This window comes from Ovis aries, chromosome 2 (assembly GCF_016772045.2).
Source record: "Ovis aries strain OAR_USU_Benz2616 breed Rambouillet chromosome 2, ARS-UI_Ramb_v3.0, whole genome shotgun sequence".
NCBI classification, from domain to species: domain Eukaryota; kingdom Metazoa; phylum Chordata; class Mammalia; order Artiodactyla; family Bovidae; genus Ovis; species Ovis aries.
The window spans coordinates 68,299,416-68,318,512 of NC_056055.1; the positions used below are offsets into that span (position 1 = coordinate 68,299,416).

The 19,097-nt window shown below is 40.8% G+C and overlaps 1 protein-coding gene across 2 annotated transcripts in view; it reads right to left on the minus strand.

The window, feature by feature from the left end:
- The window catches only part of PGM5 (phosphoglucomutase 5), a 206,253-nt gene that overhangs the window by 74,074 nt on the left and 113,082 nt on the right, over positions 1-19,097 (minus strand). For both annotated transcript variants that reach the window (XM_004004337.5, XM_060409386.1), the window contains exon 7: positions 11,160-11,275. In XM_004004337.5, the coding sequence (XP_004004386.1) occupies positions 11,160-11,275 (116 nt within the window). The remainder of the gene's footprint in view (positions 1-11,159; positions 11,276-19,097) is intronic.

The window sequence follows — 19,097 nt, forward strand, 5'->3', positions numbered from 1 at the left end:
TTGAAACAGCTCAACTGGATTCCATCACCTCCACTAGCTTTGTTTGTAGTAATGCTTTCTAAGGCCCACTTGACTTCACATTCCAAGATGTCTGGCTCTAGATTAGTGATCACATCATCATGATTATCTGGGTCGTGAAGATCTTTTTTGTACAGTTCTTCTGTGTATTCTTGCCACCTCTTCTTAATATCTTCTGCTTCTGTTAGGTCCATACCATTTCTGTCCTTTATCGAGCCCATCTTTGCATGAAATGTTCCCTTGGTATCTCTAATTTTCTTGAAGAGATCTCTAGTCTTTCCCGTTCTGTTCTTTTCCTCTATTTCTTTGCATTGATCGCTGAAGAACACTTTCTTATCTCTTCTTGCTATTCTTTGGAACTCTGCATTCAGATGCTTGTATCTTTCCTTTTCTCCTTTGCTTTTCACTTGTCTTCTTTTCACAGCTATTTGTAAGGCCTCCCCAGACAGCCATTTTGCTTTTTGGCATTTCTTTTCCATGGGGATGGTCTTGATCCCTGTCTCCTATACAATGTCACGAACCTCATTCCATAGTTCATCAGGCATTCTGTCTATCAGATCTAGGCCCTTAAATCTATTTCTCACTTCCACTGTATAATCATAAGGATTTGATTTAGGTCATACCTGAATGGTCTAGTGGTTTTCCCTATTTTCTTCATTTTGAGTCTGAATTTGGTAATAAGGAGTTCATGATCTGAGCCACAGTCAGCTCCTGGTCTTGTTTTTGTTGACTGTATAGAGCTTCTCCATCTTTGGCTGGAAAGAATATAATCAATCTGATTTCGGTGTTGGCCATCTGGTGATGTCCATGTGTAGAGTCTTCTCTTGTGTTTTTGGAAGAGGGTGTTTGCTATGACCAGTGCATTTTCTTGGCAAAACTCTATTAGTCTTTGCCCTGCTTCATTCTGCATTCCAAGGCCAAATTTGCCTGTTACTCCAGGTGTTTCTTGACTTCCTACTTTTGCATTCCAGTCCCCTATAATGAAAAGGACATCTTTTTTGGGTGTTGGTTCTAAAAGGTCTTGTAGGTCTTCATAAAACTGTTCAACTTCAGTTTCTTCAGCATTACTGGCTGGGGCATAGACTTGGATAACTGTGATATTGAATGGTTTGCCTTGGAGACGAACAGAGATCATTCTGTCATTTTTGAGATTGCATCAAAGTACTGCATTTCGGACCCTTTTGTTGACCATGATGGCTACTCCTTTTCTTCTGAGGGATTCCTGCCTGCAGTGGTAGATTTAATGGTCATCCGAGTTAAATTCACCCATTCCAGTCCATTTTAGTTTGCTGATTCCTAGAATGTCGACGTTCACCCTTGCCATCTCTTGTTTGACCACTTCCAATTTGCCTTGATTTATGGACTTGACATTCCAGGTTCCTATGCAATATTGCTCTTTATAGCATCAGATCTTGCTTCTATCACCAGTCACATCCACAACTGGGTATTGTTTTTGCTTTGGCTCCATCTCTTCATTCTTTCTGGAGTTATTTCTCCACTGATCTCCAGTAGCATACTGGGCACCTAATGACCTGGGGAGTTCCTCTTTTGGTATCCTATCATTTTGCCTTTTCATACTGTTCATGGGGTTCTCAAGGCAAGAATACTGAAGTGGCTTGCCATTCCCTTCTCCAATGGACCACATTCTGTCAGACCTCTCCACCATGACCCGCCTGTCTTGGGTTGCCCTGCAGGCATGGCTTGGTTTCATTGAGTTAGACAAGGCTGTGGTCCTAGTGTCCACTTAAGCGTGGCCGAAAGGAGCTATCTCACGTCTGAGGTCAGGGGCAGTGGCCTAGAGTGCCAGGCTGCGACGGTGAAGGAACAGCCGAGAGGAGCTACCCCGCGTCCGAGGTCACTGGCGGCCGGGAGGAGACACCCTGCATCTGAGGCCATTGGCGACCGGGAGAAGCCACCTCGCGCCTGAGGCCAGGGCCGGTAGCTGGGAGGAGCCACCCATGCCCGAGGCCAGGGCCGGTGGCCGGCAGGAGCAACCCGAGGAGTGGTGGCTGCGCAGGCACAGGAGGGCCTAGAGGAGCTATCCCACATTGAAGGTCAGGAATGGCGGCGGTAAGGAGATACCCCTCATCCAAGGTAAGGAGCAGCAACTGTGCCTGGCTGGAGCAGCCGTGAAGAGATACCCCACGCCCAAGGTAACAGAAACCCAAGTAAGATGGTAGGTGTTGCAAGAGGGCATCAGAGGGCAGACACACTGAAACCATACTATTGACATTAGCTTTTTAAAAATACATAACAAAAGTAACAGTAATACTCAAGATGGTGGTCAGCTTGGAGCTCTTCTAGGCCGTCACAAACCCAGCAATTCTTTGCATTATCTGTAAAGGGACAAGTTCTAGGCATGGTAATTCATACACTCCCCAGATGGTATGACTTCTCAGAAAACTGATGACAATGATGGCAACCAGGAGAACATCATCAACAAATGCTCCCAAACTTCAAAGTTGTTGGTTTTTTAACTCTTCGTTTTAGGATTTTAGTATCCCTTTTTGTGTGTGGGAATGAGTCCAGATTCTTCCCAATTTGGAACTTGAGAAAAGTAACCAGAATGCCATTTAGAGGAACAGTTATTTTCTATTTAAAGCTAAGGATTTATAAAATGTTCTCCTTTCCCTCTGAAAAGAGTTTTCCAAAGCCCTTCCAAGGAAGTGGATGAATATTTTTCCTAGCACAAAAGATGGTTTTGCTTCTGAAATGACCTTGGTTCTCTGACAGAGCAATAAATACAGGTTTCCTATTATCTAAGACTCACACCTTTCCATGGGCAAGAAGCATGGACTCTGATCTTACCACTAGCATGTTATCTTGGAAAGTTCTGGGAGTTCAAGATGCTGGTAAGGGAAATTCCCACTCAGGGTATATCTTGCTCATCTTGGACAAAAAGCTTGGCATCTTGAGCCTGAGACAGATCCATATTTTCAAGCTTTTCTGGCACTAAAGTCTGCATTCCTAGTTGGTACACAGCTCCATGCCCCAAGGGCATTGAAAAAGGCCACCACTAGAGAAAGATTTGGCTTCCCTTGTGGCTCAGCTGGTAAAGAATCCAGCTGCAATGTGGGAAACCAGGGTTCAATCCCTGGGTTGGGAAGATCCCCTGGAGAAGGGAAAGGTACCCGCTCCAGCATTCTAGCCTAGAGAATTTCATGGACTAGGTAGTCCATGGGGTCACAAAGAGTCGAACATAACTGAGAGACTTTTACTTCACTCACTAGAGAAAGCTTTGATAAGCTTTAGAAGTGTCTTCCCAGTCTCAGGTTTAGAATCTTTTCATCTCTCTGCTTTTTCCTTCCCTTATTAGCTCACTTGATTTTGAGAACTATAACCTAAGTAGGTGGGAAGCGCCTGTGAGCAGCTGACTGTTACAGGCGAGAACTGTAGGGGGTCAGAGAGCCCATGTGGTCTGCCTGTAAGTGGCAGGGGATCACAACCTCCTGTTTCTGGGCCTCTAGACTTCCTGACCTGAACCTGGCATCACATCTCAGAGATACTTGTTATACCATTCCTGATGAAAAACAAATACCGGTTCTCACCAGGGGAATGTTTCCTGCTCTTGACTGCACATCAGAATCACATAAGGACACTTACTTAAAATGCAGATTCTCAGGCTTGAGCTAGGGATTTCAAACAAGGGTAGGATAGAAAATCTATATTTTTATCAAGCTTCCCAAGTGATTCTTAACATATGTAACTCAATGCCTCTCCAAGAACCAGCATTAATAAGGAACAGCATGAAGCCGGTTTCTCCTTCCAAGAATGAGTGGTCCAGTTCCTCGGGCCTTCTAACAGTCATCTACTGTTAAGTGCTGGAGAGACAGAATTAGCCATTGCTTTCATGGGAAAGACTGATTGGCACAGTGGAAAGCAGTATGCGCCTTATGGCAGGAGACCTGGCTGTTAGTTCAACTGTAATTTAATTCAAGTTGAGGCCTTTTCCAGGCTCTGAGGCCCTGGGTGAGTCACTTAACTGCTTCCTGGGTTCAGGAGCTTCATCTGTCAAATCAGGCTAATGTCATCCGAACCTGAAGAATGGTGGGGCTGGGTTCTACACGCTGAAAAATCTGTTGTGTTCCTTGAAAGGAGAATGACGGGCAAGCAGAACAGTGAGAGACTTTAAAAATTTCCCTTCTAGTCCAACCCACGTGCTGCAACTAGCATAGCAATCTGAAAGCAAAGATTGCTGGAGAGTGGCTGCAAACAGATATCCCTCCTCCCCTGCAGACCATGGATGGATTCCTAGATCCCCTGGAGAAGGAAATGGCAACCCACTCCCGTATTCTTGCCTGGGAAATCCCATGGACAGAGGAGCCTAGCAGGCTACAGTCCATGCGGTCAGAAAAGAGTCAGACACAACTGGGGAACTGAGGACACTCAACATCTAACCTAGGCAGGCAAAGGGCTTCTACAGTGGGCCCCTCGCCATTGGTATTTCCAGTATCTTGATTGGAAGAAACTGTTTCTTGATACTCCCTTCTCTATCCTACCCTATATGTCAGAGGTTAGTAAACTTCAGCCCATGGGCCAAATTTGGACTTGGGCCTATTTTTCTAAGTAAATTTTCATTGGCACACAACCATACTCATGTATGTAGTGTCTATGGCTGCTTTTGTGCTACGGTCATTCAGTTGAGTAACTCTGGAAGAGAACGTATATAGCCTCTCAGTTCACAAAGTCTAAAATATTCACTACCTGGCCCTTTACAGAAAAAGTTTCCCAATCCCTGGTATAGAACAGTCTTTTTCAGTTTTTGCCCATGATCCACAATAAATATGTATATTTATACATATTTATATTTATACAGTAATGTATATTTGTATGTAAAATTTCCCAAAATAACATTTACCTTTACTAAATGCAATGCATCTGATAGTTTCTAGTCTACTGTCTTAAAAAGTTGTACCAATCTCATGATCCCAAATTAGCCTTGATTCATATCTGGAAAACACTTCTCTAGATAAACTAAACAGCTAGCTACTTACAACACATGTCCTCTCATCTCCCACTTCTATTACTTTCTTGACATTGCTGTCTCCATCTAACAAGGCTCTGTCCTGTCATCTCTATATGTGCAAATCCTTCCCATTCTTTAGGAACTATCCAACTCCCATCTCTCCCAAGAAGTCTGCTTTGAGCCTCCGGTTCCAAACTACTTTCTCCTTTTCCTATCTGCCACAGTACTTTTTCTATTCCTCTATTGTGGAACTTCAAATTTTCTGTTTTGTAGAAAAGTTATCTGTGCATCTTTCTATGTACCCTAAAGATCTTGAGTTTCTTAAAGGTATGAACTTAAGCATTTTGTATTCTATATATCATCCAATATAGTGCCTTGTACTCTGTAAGTACAGAATAAATGTTTATTACACTGAAGTCAGCAAATATTTGTTATTAAGGGTATAATATGGTTTTATACATATAATATTTTATTCTTTAATTTTAAAGACTACAAATTTATGGTATATTGTAAGCACTCGGTAAATATTTATAAAGACAAACAGAGACAGAAGGAGATAATCTGGACTTACCAGTTCTATCCCAGTTGCTAGATTTGTGTTATTTGGGCAGAACAATTTTAGGCAGAATTGTTATATACAATATACAATTCTTGAGTTTTTTGAGTCACAGTCACTGGTTTAGACATACAGAACACTTATTTTTCAAAGCATCAGCAGAAAAAAATGTAACAGTTTTAACTGTCCTAAGCAGACCTGCCAGCCAAACATTCTGATATCAAACATAATCATTGAGAGAGCTTAATACAGTCTCTCCTTTTCCAGGAGACCCTTTTCCTGGAACCCTTTTCTCCTTTTCCTGCCAACCCTTTTGTGCCATTAATGCTGTTAGAATCTAACTAATTTTGGTAAAAATTACATTCACATAATAAAGGAGAAAAAACCACTAATATATCACTTGACTCTGAAAGGACATCTTCCAGCGGCCATTTATTATAGGATTCTAAGTAATATGAGAATGGAGGGGGTATTACATAAGCATGACAAGGATTTTACTAACATTAAAAAGCAGTCATCAAAACAGATGGTAAAATATTGAATTAATTTCCATTAAAATCACGAACTGTCACAATTGGTTTTTAATATTATTTTTAATATTGTAGACTTTAAAATATAAGGTCTTTAATATAAGACTATAAAACAGAAGGTCTAAATAGTAGAAAAAACATAAAAAATCTTTTAATTGTAAATTATAATACTGTATACCTAAAATGAATGTCAAAAATGTAGAAGTGTTACAAAAGAAAATACCATAGTCAATAACAGAATCCGTTATCATGGCTGCAAACCAGAAAAAAAAATTATTAATAGTTTCTCTTTATGTAACACTAAACAAATTAGAAAGGAACGTTAAAATCAAGGCTATTAACAGCTCTATAGGACATAAGACTCAGTTTCTTCAATGGATAAATTAGAAAGAGAAAATATAGAGGAGACAAACGCAGATTAAAAGAGACTTAAGAGAGAGATTATCAAATCCCTTATGACTATACAGTGGAAGTGAGAAATAGATTTAAGGGACTAGATCTGATAGAGTGCCTGATGAACTATGGATGGAGGTTCATGACATTGTACGGGAGGCAGTGATCAAGACCATCCCCATGGAAAAGAAATGCCAAAAAGCAAAATGGCTGTCTGGGGAGGCCTTACAAATAGCTGTGAAAAGAAGACAAGTGAAAAGCAAAGGAGAAAAGGAAAGATATAAGCATCTGAATGCAGAGTTCCAAAGAATAGCAAGAAGAGAGAAGAAAGCCTTCCTCAGTGATCAATGCAAAGAAATAGAGGAAAACAACAGAATGGGAAAGACTAGAGATCTCTTCAAGAAAATTAGAGATACCAAAGGAACATTTCATGCAAAGATGGGCTCGATAAAGGACAGAAATGGTATGGACCTAACAGAAGCAGAAGATATTAAGAAGAGGTGGCAAGAATACACAGAAGAACTGTACAAAAAAGATCTTCACGACCCAGATAATCATGATGATGTGATCACTAATCTAGAGCCAGACATCTTGGAATGTGAAGTCAAGTGGGCCTTAGAAAGCATTACTACAAACAAAGCTAGTGGAGGTGATGGAATCCAGTTGAGCTGTTTCAAATCCTGAAAGATGATGCTGTGAAAGTGCTGCACTCAATATGCCAGCAAATTTGGAAAACTCAGCAGTGGCCACAGGACTGGAAAAGGTCAGTTTTCATTCCAATCTCAAAGAAAGGCAATGCCAAAGAATGCTCAAACTACCGCATAATTGCACTCATCTCATACGCTAGTAAATTAATGCTCAAAATTCTCCAAGCCAGGCTTCAGCAATACGTGAACCGTGAACTTCCTGAGGTTCAAGCTGGTTTTAAAAAGGCAGAGGAACCAGAGATCAAATTGCCAACATCTGCTGGATCATGGAAAAAGCAAGAGAGTTCCAGAAAAACATCTATTTCTGCTTTACTGACTATGCCAAAGCCTTTGACTGTGTGGACCACAATAAACTGTGGAAAATTTTGAAAGAGATGGAAATACCAGACCATCTGACCTGCCTCTTGAGAAACCTATATGCATGTCAGGAAGCAACAGTTAGAACTGGACATGGAACAACAGACTGGTTCCAAATAGGAAAAGGAGTACATCAAGGCTGTATATTGTCAGCCTGCTTATTTAACTTCTATGCAGAGTACATCATGAGAAACGCTGGACTGGAAGAAACACAAGCTGGAATCAAGATTGCCAGGAGAAATATCAATCACCTCAGATATGCAGATGACACCACCCTTATGGCAGAAAGTGAAGAGGAGTTAAAGAGCCTCTCGATGAAAGTGAAAGAGGAGAGTGAAAAAGTTGGCTTAAAGCTCATCATTCAGAAAACGAAGATCATGGCATCTGGTCCCATCACTTCAATGGGAAGTAGATGGGGAAACAGTAGAAGCAGACTCGGACTTTATTTTTGGGGGCTCCAAAATCCCTGCAGATGGTGACTGCAGCCATGAAATTAAAAGACGCTTACTCCTTGGAAGGAAAGTTATGACCAACCTAGATAGCATATTCAAAAGCAGAGACATTAGTTTGCCAACAAAGGTCCGTCTAGTCAAGGCTATGGTTTTTCCAGCGGTCATGTATGGATGTGAGAGTTGGACTGTGAAGAAAGCTGAGTGCCGAAGAACTGATGCTTTTGAACTGTGGTGTTGGAGAAGACACTTGAGAGTCCCTTGGACTGCAAGGACATCCAACCAGTCCATCCTAAAGGAGTCCATCCTAAAGGAGATCAGTCCTGGGTGTTCATTGGAAGGACTGATGCTAAAGCTGAAACTCCAGTACTTTGGCCACCTCATGCGAAGAGTTGACTCATTGGAAAAGACTCTGATGCTGGGAGGGATTGGGGGCAGGAGGAGAAGGGGATGACAGAGGATGAGATGGCTGGATGGCATCACTGACTCGATGGACAAGAGTTTGAGTAAACTCCAGGAGTTGGTGATGGACAGGGAGGCCTGGCGTGCTGCGATTCATGGGGTCGCAAAGAGTTGGACATGACTGAGCAGCTGAACTAAGGTGAACTGAAGAGAGATATTAACCAGTTGCAATGTAAGGTCGTTTGGATCCTAACTGTAAAAATCTACAAGACAGTGCCACACCCATTCCAGTAATAAGAAAAGATTAGGAAATCTGCAAAATCACAACTTTTGTGGAACTGATTAGAGATTTGATGTCACAGGCAATAAAGTGGATTCCAAAGAGTCTCAAGCCCCTTCAAGGAATGATAGGACACAAAACCATCTCATCTCTGGCAGACCACAGGGAAAAGAAGATGCTTCCATACAAATGAATAATAAGAAGTCACATAAGAGTTTAAAAATTTGTAAGGGCCAAGTATAGCTTTTATCATGTTACTTTAAAATTGCCTAGAGTCCCAGATATAAGGGGCACACTTGTAAGTTCTTTCCATAGGTTCCACTGGGTACTCAGGCAAGGCTGGAAAAAGAGAGATTTGTTACTGCTGGTATGCAGGATATAATCAACTTCTGCCCAAGAGATAAGCATGAAACTCTTCTCGTTCCCCAAACATTTCTTTCATAGGAAATGAAAGGCTAAAGTTCCTGGATGAATGAGCTGCAAACCATCTTATGCCTAGGACCCAGGCAAAGATTTGCTGCTACTGAAATAAGAATTGAAGTAAAAAACCTTAGAGACAGGGTAGGAAATCTTGGGCCCAGAATTCTATACCAATACTAAGTAGAGGTCTGCTACCATTAGAGAAGGGTCAAGTACTTGGTGATAAGAGGTCTATTTTGTATCACCTACATGTAATAACTGCTGAAAGCTGTGAATGAAACAGAAACATTGAAAAATCTCTTTCATAACCCATCCTCACTTTCAGTACATGGTAAAAATATCCCACTCCTGGGAGAATTTGAAGTCTGTGATACACTAAAGATTTTCAACAGAAACAGTGAAACTCAAACACAGCTCAAGACTTAATTACATTTAGCTTAACCTTGCACACTAATGCTCTTTAGAAAGAAAGATGACACCTTTTTCTTTGTGTAAATATTACTTACATTAGTCTCTGCTGTTTTTATAGACATACAGTCCAGCATTAAATGAAAAATTACAGGATATACAAAAACCAAGAATGAGTAAACCACTGTTTTATCAACAGACAAAGAAATCAAGAGAACCAGAACCAGAAAAAAACCAGATATTGGAATTATCAGTCAGAAAGTTTATAACTATGTTTAACATGTTCAGTAATCTAATGGAAAAGGTAAACAGCAGACATAAACAGATCAAGAAATGCATCAAAGAGATGAAAGTTATTTAAGAAGAGTCAAAAAGAAATGCTAGAAATAAAAAACACAGTATGAGAGATGAAGAAACGCTTCACTAGGCTCAGCAAAAGACTGGATAGAGCTCAGTAAACAATCAGTAATATGCCGATAAAGATTATCTAAACTGAAACACAAAAAGAAAAAAGAGTAAACAAAATCAAGTAGTGCTTGTAAAAGCTCTGAGACAAACATATGGACACAAATTATCTAATATATGAGTAACTGGAGCCTCAGAGGAGATGAGAGAATAGGGAAAGAGAGATATTAAAAAAGATAATGGCTGAGAATTTTCTAAAATTAATGAAAGACAACAAACAACAGATCCAAGAACCCCAAGAAGAATTTTAAAAATACATGTGCCTGCTGCTGCTGCTGCTAAGTCGCTTCAGTTGTGTCCGACTCTGTGCGACCCCATAGACGGCAGCCCACCAGGCGCCCCCATCCCTGGGATTCTCTAGGCAAGAACGCTGGAGTGGGTTGCCATTCCCTTCTCCAATGCATGAAAGTGAAAAGTGAAAGTGAAGTCGCTCAGTCGTGTCCGACTCTTAGAGACCCCATGGACTGCAGCCCACCAGGCTCCTCCGTCCATGGGATTTTCCAGGCAAGAGTACTGGAGTGGGGTGCCATTGCCTTCTCCAACTCAGCACCCTGGCTGCCTCTAAAAAAATGTTTTCAAGACAAACTCTCATACTTTGTGTTTTTTGTCTTTTGTTTTTAGAACAATTTCATTTTGTGCTTCAAAGACTGCTGATACTATAACTAAACTGTTAAAAACAAAAGATAAAAAGAAACTATTAAAGGCAGACAAAAGTGGGAGGTAGAGGAAATTTGAATACAGAGCAACAGTAATAATTAGAGCTGATTTCTTGGGAACTATGGGCTTCCCTTGTGACTCAGCTGGTAAAGAATCTGCCTGCAATGCAGGAGACCTGGGTTCAATCCCTGGGTTGGGAAGAGATCCCCTAGAGAAAGGAAGGCTACCCTCTTCAGTATTCTGGCCTGGAGAATTCCATGGACTGCACAGTCCATGGAGTCACAGAGAGTCGGACACGACTGAGCAACTTTCACTTTCACTTTTCTTGGGAACTATGCAAGCCAAAAGATAAGATATATGTACATATATATATAAGATGGGAGTGTGTCATAGCATGTATCCCACCAAAAATTATTCTAATTTTTTTTTTTTTTTTTTGCCTCTAACTCCTTCTCTAGCCTTTGACTCACAATGGATTCACAGGTTTCCAAACTGGGGTCACAGCATGCTACAGCCACCCTCTCCAGTAATACCAACCCAATAAAGCCTACCAGTGCCAAAGCTCTCTTCTCCACACAGAGAGCACCTGCCCGAGTCCATCAGATTTGAGAAGAATCTCCATCCAGCTGGGGTCTCATACACAGGGACCTTCATTGATTTGGCCACTCTGAAAAACAGAATTTAAGGCAACAATCAATCCATATTTCTCTTTTCTTTTTTTTCTCAGCACCTAAGCAAGTCTTTAAGATTTGTTTACGCCATAAACTATATTTCAGAACACCTTGAACAGTGTGGACAGTTTTCAAGATGTGAAGCCAAAGGTGAAAGTTTATGGATAGCATATTCTCACATTTATGTTTCCCTTCTATATATATTCCTTAACCTTTGTGGTAAGATCCAGTTGGGGATCTGAGAATCTAAATTAAGGTGGTGCTTGGGTGCAAACACTTTGGAATATTGTTCGACATTATCTACTAACGATGCATATGAGGAGGGCATGGCAACCCACTCCAGTACTCTTCCCTGGAGAATCCCAAGGACAGAGGATCCTGGTAGGCTATAGACCATAGGACTGCACAGTCGGATATGACTGAAGTGACTTAGCATGCACATACTAAAGATGAATATATACACATCCCATGAACAAGCAATTCAACTCCTAGAAAATAGTAGACACTGTGGTACACTGCTTAGCTTTACCCCCCAACACACACACACACACACACACTTTGGTGGTTTAGTCACTAAATTGTGTCTGACTCTTGCAAACCCATGGACTGTAGCCCACCAGGCTCCTCTGTCCATGGGATTTCCCAGGCAAGATTACTCAAGGAGGTTGCCATCTCCTTCTTCTCCAGGGGATCTTCCTGACCCAAGAATCAAACCCTGGGTCTCCTGCATTGCAGGCAGATTCTCTACCAACTGAGTCAATAGAACAGGAACATTCTTTCTATGAGCTGCTAGAGATGTTGATTTTCTCCTATTCTCAAAATATTCCAAGAAAAATACACAATCATGCTTACATCCTGGTAGGAATAGTGAAATAAATCCTCCCCAAACTGGAGAGAGAAAGTTTTCAAAGCCATTAATTTCATGGTCAGAAGTTCAACAAAGAAGAAATCATTCACACAGAAGCTTTCAAGGGCAGTTCACAGTGAAGGCTGGCTCAAAATTAATTTAGCTAAAATGAATGTATATGATCACAAAATAGAATGCAACTGGGGCAGAGGTGAGGGTAAGAAAAAGGCTAGAGGGTGTGAGATATATATTCTCTGGTTAAAACTTTCTTGTCGGTTCAAAGCCAAGTTGGCAGAACTTAAGGGAGGAGAAAGGATTTCCCCAACTCCACCCTTTTCAGTTAATCACTCTTAGGAGGTCATTAGGCTAAAGGCTGAGGCTGGATTTTAAAGGACTGGATACTTTTATAACTATGAGCCACAGTTGCAGTTATACAAGCTAAGATAACAATATGGGTAATTAAATTCCAGGATCCCAAGCATGAGTTGATTGGGTCCTAAAGTCAGAAAGGAATTCCCCCTCCCTTCTCCTTCCACTGAACTTGGGATCCATCCCAAACATAGCACTCAGCAGATACCAGGCTGACTGGAGGAGCCTGGCCTCTTTTTGGCAGGAGGCCCCCGTGGAGTCTCTGAAACTCTCTGGTACAAAAGCTAAAACTGAAGCTGCTCATGCTGAGGGTCTGCTCCCCTCTTCTTAACTCCCACCATCACATGCTGGAGACAAACAAACCTCACTTTCTAGGAAAGACCAGAAGGAAAAGAAAGAAAGTGAATCTGGGCCAAAATTTTCCTAAAAATGGGAGTGAGCTCTCCTAGCAAAAAGGTAAAACACTGGAAAACAAAGAAACATGGTAGATACAGGCTCCTCATTGTGGAGGAGCCTCTAAAAATGTGGCTTCAGGTTGGAAATAGCCTCAATCTGCCAATCCAACACTTTCTCTCATGACCCCTCCCACATGCTCCTTTAAAAAAACTGAACTCTCTTTTTTTCTTTTACTTTGCGGGGGTGGGGGTCACCACGCAGCATGCGGGACCTTAGTTCCCTAACCAGGGATCAAACTGGAGCCCCTGCTATGCAAGTGCAGAGTCTCAACCACTGGATCAACAGGGAAGTCCCAATCATCTCTTATTTTTTAGATATGCTGTTGCATTTTTGTTGTTGATTTCTGAGTCCTTCTTCCTGCTTTTCATGTTACATGGATTAATCTTCCTTTCCAGTCTCTCAGAATACTTCATGTTGCTTCAAAACCTATCTAAAATGTCCCGCCATCATGAATCTTGTGGCAAAGACTGCTAGTGGTCAATAAATGCATCTTTTCCTGGACGCTCAGCCAGACTACATTTCTTAGCTTCCCCTGAGGTTCGCTGTGGCCATGTAGAGTTCTAGCCAGTGGAACTCTAGTGGAGATAATGCATACTCTTTTCAGATATGGCTATTAAAACTTCCCATCCTCCCTGTTCCTTCTCCTTCTGCCAGTTTAATATGGACAAGCCCCGCCATCCTAGAAGCCACATGTTAAAGATGGTGGGCCTATAAGTTGGAAGAATCTGGATCTCTGAATCACCATTTGGAAGAAAATTAATCACCAATCAGAAACACTTGTTTTTAACTTTTAATGACTGAGAAAAAATCTTCTGTTGTGTTTGAGCCATTGTACATTTTGGGATTAGTTTTATAGCAGCAGCTCTATTATCATAATAATATAATTTGTTTTTCATTGCCATGATCAACCCAGAGTAGCCCTCCCTGCCTTAGGCTTCCTCTCTGGGTATGGGGTCTTTATGTTCACATGGTCATTGTATGTGTTTTTACCTCCTTAACACTTTCCCTCCACACACAGACACTACCACCACCACCAATGTGTTAGTTCTTTGAGGGTAGAAGCTACATCTTGCGTATCTTTATAGCTCTTCAATGTCAAGGATAACAAAGTACCTTGTCAGACTTGCCCTCAATAAAGTCTATATGATTTTGGTTGACTAATATCTACTATTTAAGGAATACTGTTGAATAGCAAGGGGGAAATTATCTCTACTTGATCTTTTCTCATTTTGCTGCTGCTACTGCTGCTAAGTCGCTTCAGTCGTGTCCAACTCTGTGCGACCCCATAGATGACAGCCCACCAGGCTCCCTCGTCCCTGGGATTCTCCAGGCAAGAACACTGGAGTGGGTTGCCATTTCCTTCTCCAATGCATGAAAGTGAAAAGTGAAAGGGAAGTCGCTCAGTCACGTCCGACTAGTAGTGACCCCATGGACTGCAGCCCACCAGGCTTCTCCATCCGTAGGATTCTCCAGGCAAGAGCACTGGAGTGGGCTGCCATCTCCTTCTCCCTCTCCTCTAGCAACCACTAGTTTATTCTTTGTATCTATGAGTCTATTTGTTTAGGCTCCTTATATTAAGATACAATTAAGTGATTATAACGTAATCATTTTGAGCAAAGGGAATTTCTCCAGGTATTAATCGGTGGGGCTATCAGGACAGAGGCTTCTCTGGTGGCTCAGAAAGTAAAGAATCTGCCTGCAATGCAGGAGACTCGGGTTCAATCCCTGGGTTGGGAAGATCCTTTGGAGAAGAGAATGGCAACCCACTCCAGTGTTCTTGCCTGGAGAATCCCATGGACAGAGAAGCCTAGTGGGCCACAGTCCACGGGGTCACAAAGAGTCAGACATGACTGAGCGACTGAGCAGCACACGTAGCAGCAGTACTAGCTATCAGGATAAGACAAAGGCATTTCCTGAAAGTCAAGACTGCAGAACAGAACTACTGCAGTGAATATATGAGCATCAAAGGTTTGAAGAGCAGAAAGACACATCATTTTATCTTCCCAGTCTCGGTAGTCACCTTACCCTCATGTGCTCAAACAAGGTAACAGATACAAAAGTATCCTGAAAAATCCCTAAAAGCTCACTACATATACAGGTGCTAGCATATCCATCTTTGTGCCTCCCACATCCAGCACAGTGTGTGCCCATAGTAGGTATTAAAATATCTATTAACCTAATTATACAGTGCTATATCATTGGGTGCAATAATATTTTACTGGAATGTCAATGGTTATTAATGACTCTCTTACCTTGCTATAGAACAGCCAAATAAACAATGACTAATTATAGCAAATATGTGAAGCAGAATCAGCTGTTCTTGGAATTCTACTTTAAGAAAGTAGCAATAGATTTAAAAAGGACAAGACCCAGGTCCCTCTTCTTCTGATTTATCTGCAAACATCCACTTTCTAAAGAGCTTAGCAGACTTCTTGGTCCTATTTTCTACACACTGAACTCTCAGCCCCTTTTTAAAAAGCTTCCATCTACATAGATTACAAGATACCTGCACTGTGCGTGTGTGCTGCTACTTCAGTCATGTCTGACTCTTTGAGACTCTATGGACTGTAGCCTGCCAGGCTCCTCGGTCCATGGGATTCTCTAGGCAAGGATACTGGAGTAGGTTACCATTTCCTTCTCCAACACAATGTGTATCAGTTATCAAATCATCATGCTGTACACTTTATATTATAGTTTTATCTGTCAATTGTACCTCAATATAGTTAGAAACTTCCCTGACTTCCCTGGTGGCTCAGACGGTAAAGTGTCTGCCTACAATGTGGGAGACCTGGGTTCAATCCCTGGGTTGGGAAGATCTCCTGGAGAAGGAAATGGCAGCCCACTCCAGTACTCTTGCCTGGAAAATCCCATGGATGGAGGAGCCTGGTAGGCTACAGTGTATGGGGTCACGAAGAGTCGGACATGACTGAGCGACTTCACTTTCACTTTTCTATAGTTAGAAAAAAAATAATCAGAAAAGCTAGTCATTGGTGACAAAGTCAGGATAGATGTTATCTCTGGGGAGGAGTGGAAGGTAGTAATTGGAATGGGGATCAAGAGAGCTTCAGGAATGGGTTCTGTTTCTTAATCTACAATGGTAGTTTCGTGAATGTATATTCTTTATGGAAAGTGCTTGGGCTATGCATCAGGTGTGCCTCATGCATATAAAATATGCGTTATGCTTCAGTGAAACATTTATTTAGAAGAAAAAGCCCTCTGTAGTACTTATGACTAAGTACATGTTTGAATTAGTAATGTTTACATCATCCCAACAAACAAATCACTGGAGATGGAGTTTAATAGCATTTGGATACAGTGGGCTAAGGTCTAGTAGACATGTAACAAAGCTGCTGGCAAGTCAGTCCTTCAGTATTTTCACATTGATGAGTTCACTACCGGATCCCTTCTTTGATATCTGGTACCACTGGCTAGAACTGCTCTGAGGTAAAAGGCTTAAGTGAGTTTGCAGTTTAAAAGCCTATCTAAGGCAGCCTTCTCAGCTCATAAGTAAAAATTAGCCAGAGTTCAGCTAAGCCTTGTTCTCCAATAGCAAATCTCAAAGTCCACTCTTCAACTCTTTTGGATGGAGCAACTCACTGTTGTTGCTATTTAGTGTCACTAAGTGGGACCTGACTCTTGCGACCCCATGGACTGTAGCTCTCCAGGCTCCATGGGATTTCCCAGGCAAGAATACTGGAGTGCGCTGCCATTTCCTTCTCCAGGGAATATTCCTGACTAGGGATCAAACTTACATCTCCAGCATTGGCAGGCGGATTCTTTACCATTGAGGCACCAGGGAAGCTCTATAGCAACTCATACTTCTAGGTAAAGTAAGTATAAAACATGAGGCTGTCATAATAAGATGACCACAAAAGTTTTTCAAACATATATAGATAATATATAATGTATTTTATATGCAAATATATATAACATTATAAATATATATATTACATAAATGTATGTTTATATATAAATTTTATATATTTCTGTAAAGTCAGAGAAAACCAAATACAGTATATTAATGTGAATATATATATGTATATATATATATAATCTAAAAAAACAGTACTGATGAACCTCTTTACAGAGATGAAATGGAGATGCAGATGTAGAGAATGGACTTGCGGACACAGGAGGGGAAGGAGAGGTCAGGACAAATTGAGAAAGTAGCATCAACATATATACACTATCATATGTAAAACAGATAACTAGCAGGAAGCTGCTGTATAACACACGGAGCCCAGCCTGGCACTCTGTGATGACCGAGAAGGGTGGGACAGGGCAGTCACAGAGGTTCAAGAAGGAAGGGATATATATACATACATACATACATATATATATATATATATATATATATATATATAACTAATTTGCATTGATGTATGCTAGAGACCACCACAACACTGTAAAATAATTATCCTCCAATTTAAATTTTTATATATTCATATATTATATATCTTTGTTATATTATTCAAATTGTATATATTATACAAATATATAAACTTTAGCAGACACCTGCCTGTTCCTGGGACCTGTGATATCTCAGCCTAAACCATAAAACTCACATATTAAATACCACCTCCCTTGCCTGCCTTATCAAGGAGGTCATAAGGATCAAATGAGACAGTATATAAAGATAAGAAAGTGCTCTAATAACTGCAAAATGTCCTGCAGTGTTTTGTTGTTACTCTTCTGAGTACTGAACCTTTCACTTAATCCAAAGGGAAATAAACATATCATTTAAAGAATATTTATAATAAAAAACAAAATATAACGGGGTGTGTCATGCTTCCTATAAAATTCTAGATTTGGGGTGACTGTAAAACAAAGGTGCACCTTGAACCCAGCTGCTTTGGTTGCTTTATTGAAAAGCTATGGCACTTTCCTTTTAGGTAGGTGTTATAAGGGAAAATAGGATCCTTCCCAATTTGATTTTTAATTTTGTTAGGAAACAGAAGGCACGCATACTTTTGAGAATCTTTATTAAAAGAAAGACATTGACTTGGGGAAAGTGACCAAAGATCCAAGAGAAAAATATGTAAAGCTGAAAGAGTCACAGGTTCACTCTCATAAGCTAGAATTAATCTAGAGCCTTATGTCCGGAATCAACAAGTTTATATGTTTACCATCTTGATGCTTCAGCACTTTGATGTAAACTGCTCCTGGTTCTAATTTTATTTTCAAAGAAGAAAAACTGCTGAGGGACTAGGGCTGGCAAATTCTAAGCCCGCCCTAAGCCCGAAGTGTTCCAGTTAAGCTGAGAGACAGAGATGACTGTCAGCTGTCTTTCAGATTCCCATAAGATTGCTCCCTGAAAAGCAAAAAGTGAATCATCTTGTTTTTCTGTTTTGCTTTAAATTTTAAAGTATGATGACAATTCACTGAAGCTTTTTAAAAAGCCTATATACACTTGGAAGATTTAGAATCAATTACACTTATAGACTAAAAGTAATAAATACGAAATGATGTATCAGCTCTAACCCAGGAGATAAAACATCTCACGACACAAAGCTTCTCTTTCTTTCTGTGCTTCCACTTCTGGATTCAATTAGCATCTTTTCCTGGATGGTATTAAAAAATCTTATTGATCCTGTGTCATAAAACAGAAGAGATGGGGCATCTGGGCATGGAACAGCAAATAAACATACAGCAGCTGTAAATGCATACTCATTTTAAAGGAAGAACAAAGCCCAGGGAAAACAAGTATTTTGTATACTACTGCATCACTGCTCAATGGGTAATACCATAAGCAGAGGTAAATACTGAAATATCGGGGCATTATCAGTTTTCTGAAAGATCTGTGGCTTAATGTATGACCCAGCTTGCTGTTTTCTGAGAAGCCAGCTCAAGTCATCAGGCAGCCATCCCTAAATGGACACTGAGAAAATGAGCATCTATCAAGGGACAAAGAAGCAGTCACCCCAACTGAAAGGTACCATACATTCAAGACTGCACTTACTCTTCCAGGATGCTCATCCTTACTCAAGGATTGGGTTTAATGTCTTTAAGTATAAAGAAAGTGCACGCCTCATTAACATATCTTTTTTAAAAGTTTTGATCTAATGAGACATAGTTATAAGGAAAGAAACTACTGAAAGAGCTGATGCTCTTTTGTGGGAAATGATGTTCTCAGCACAAGGCAAAGT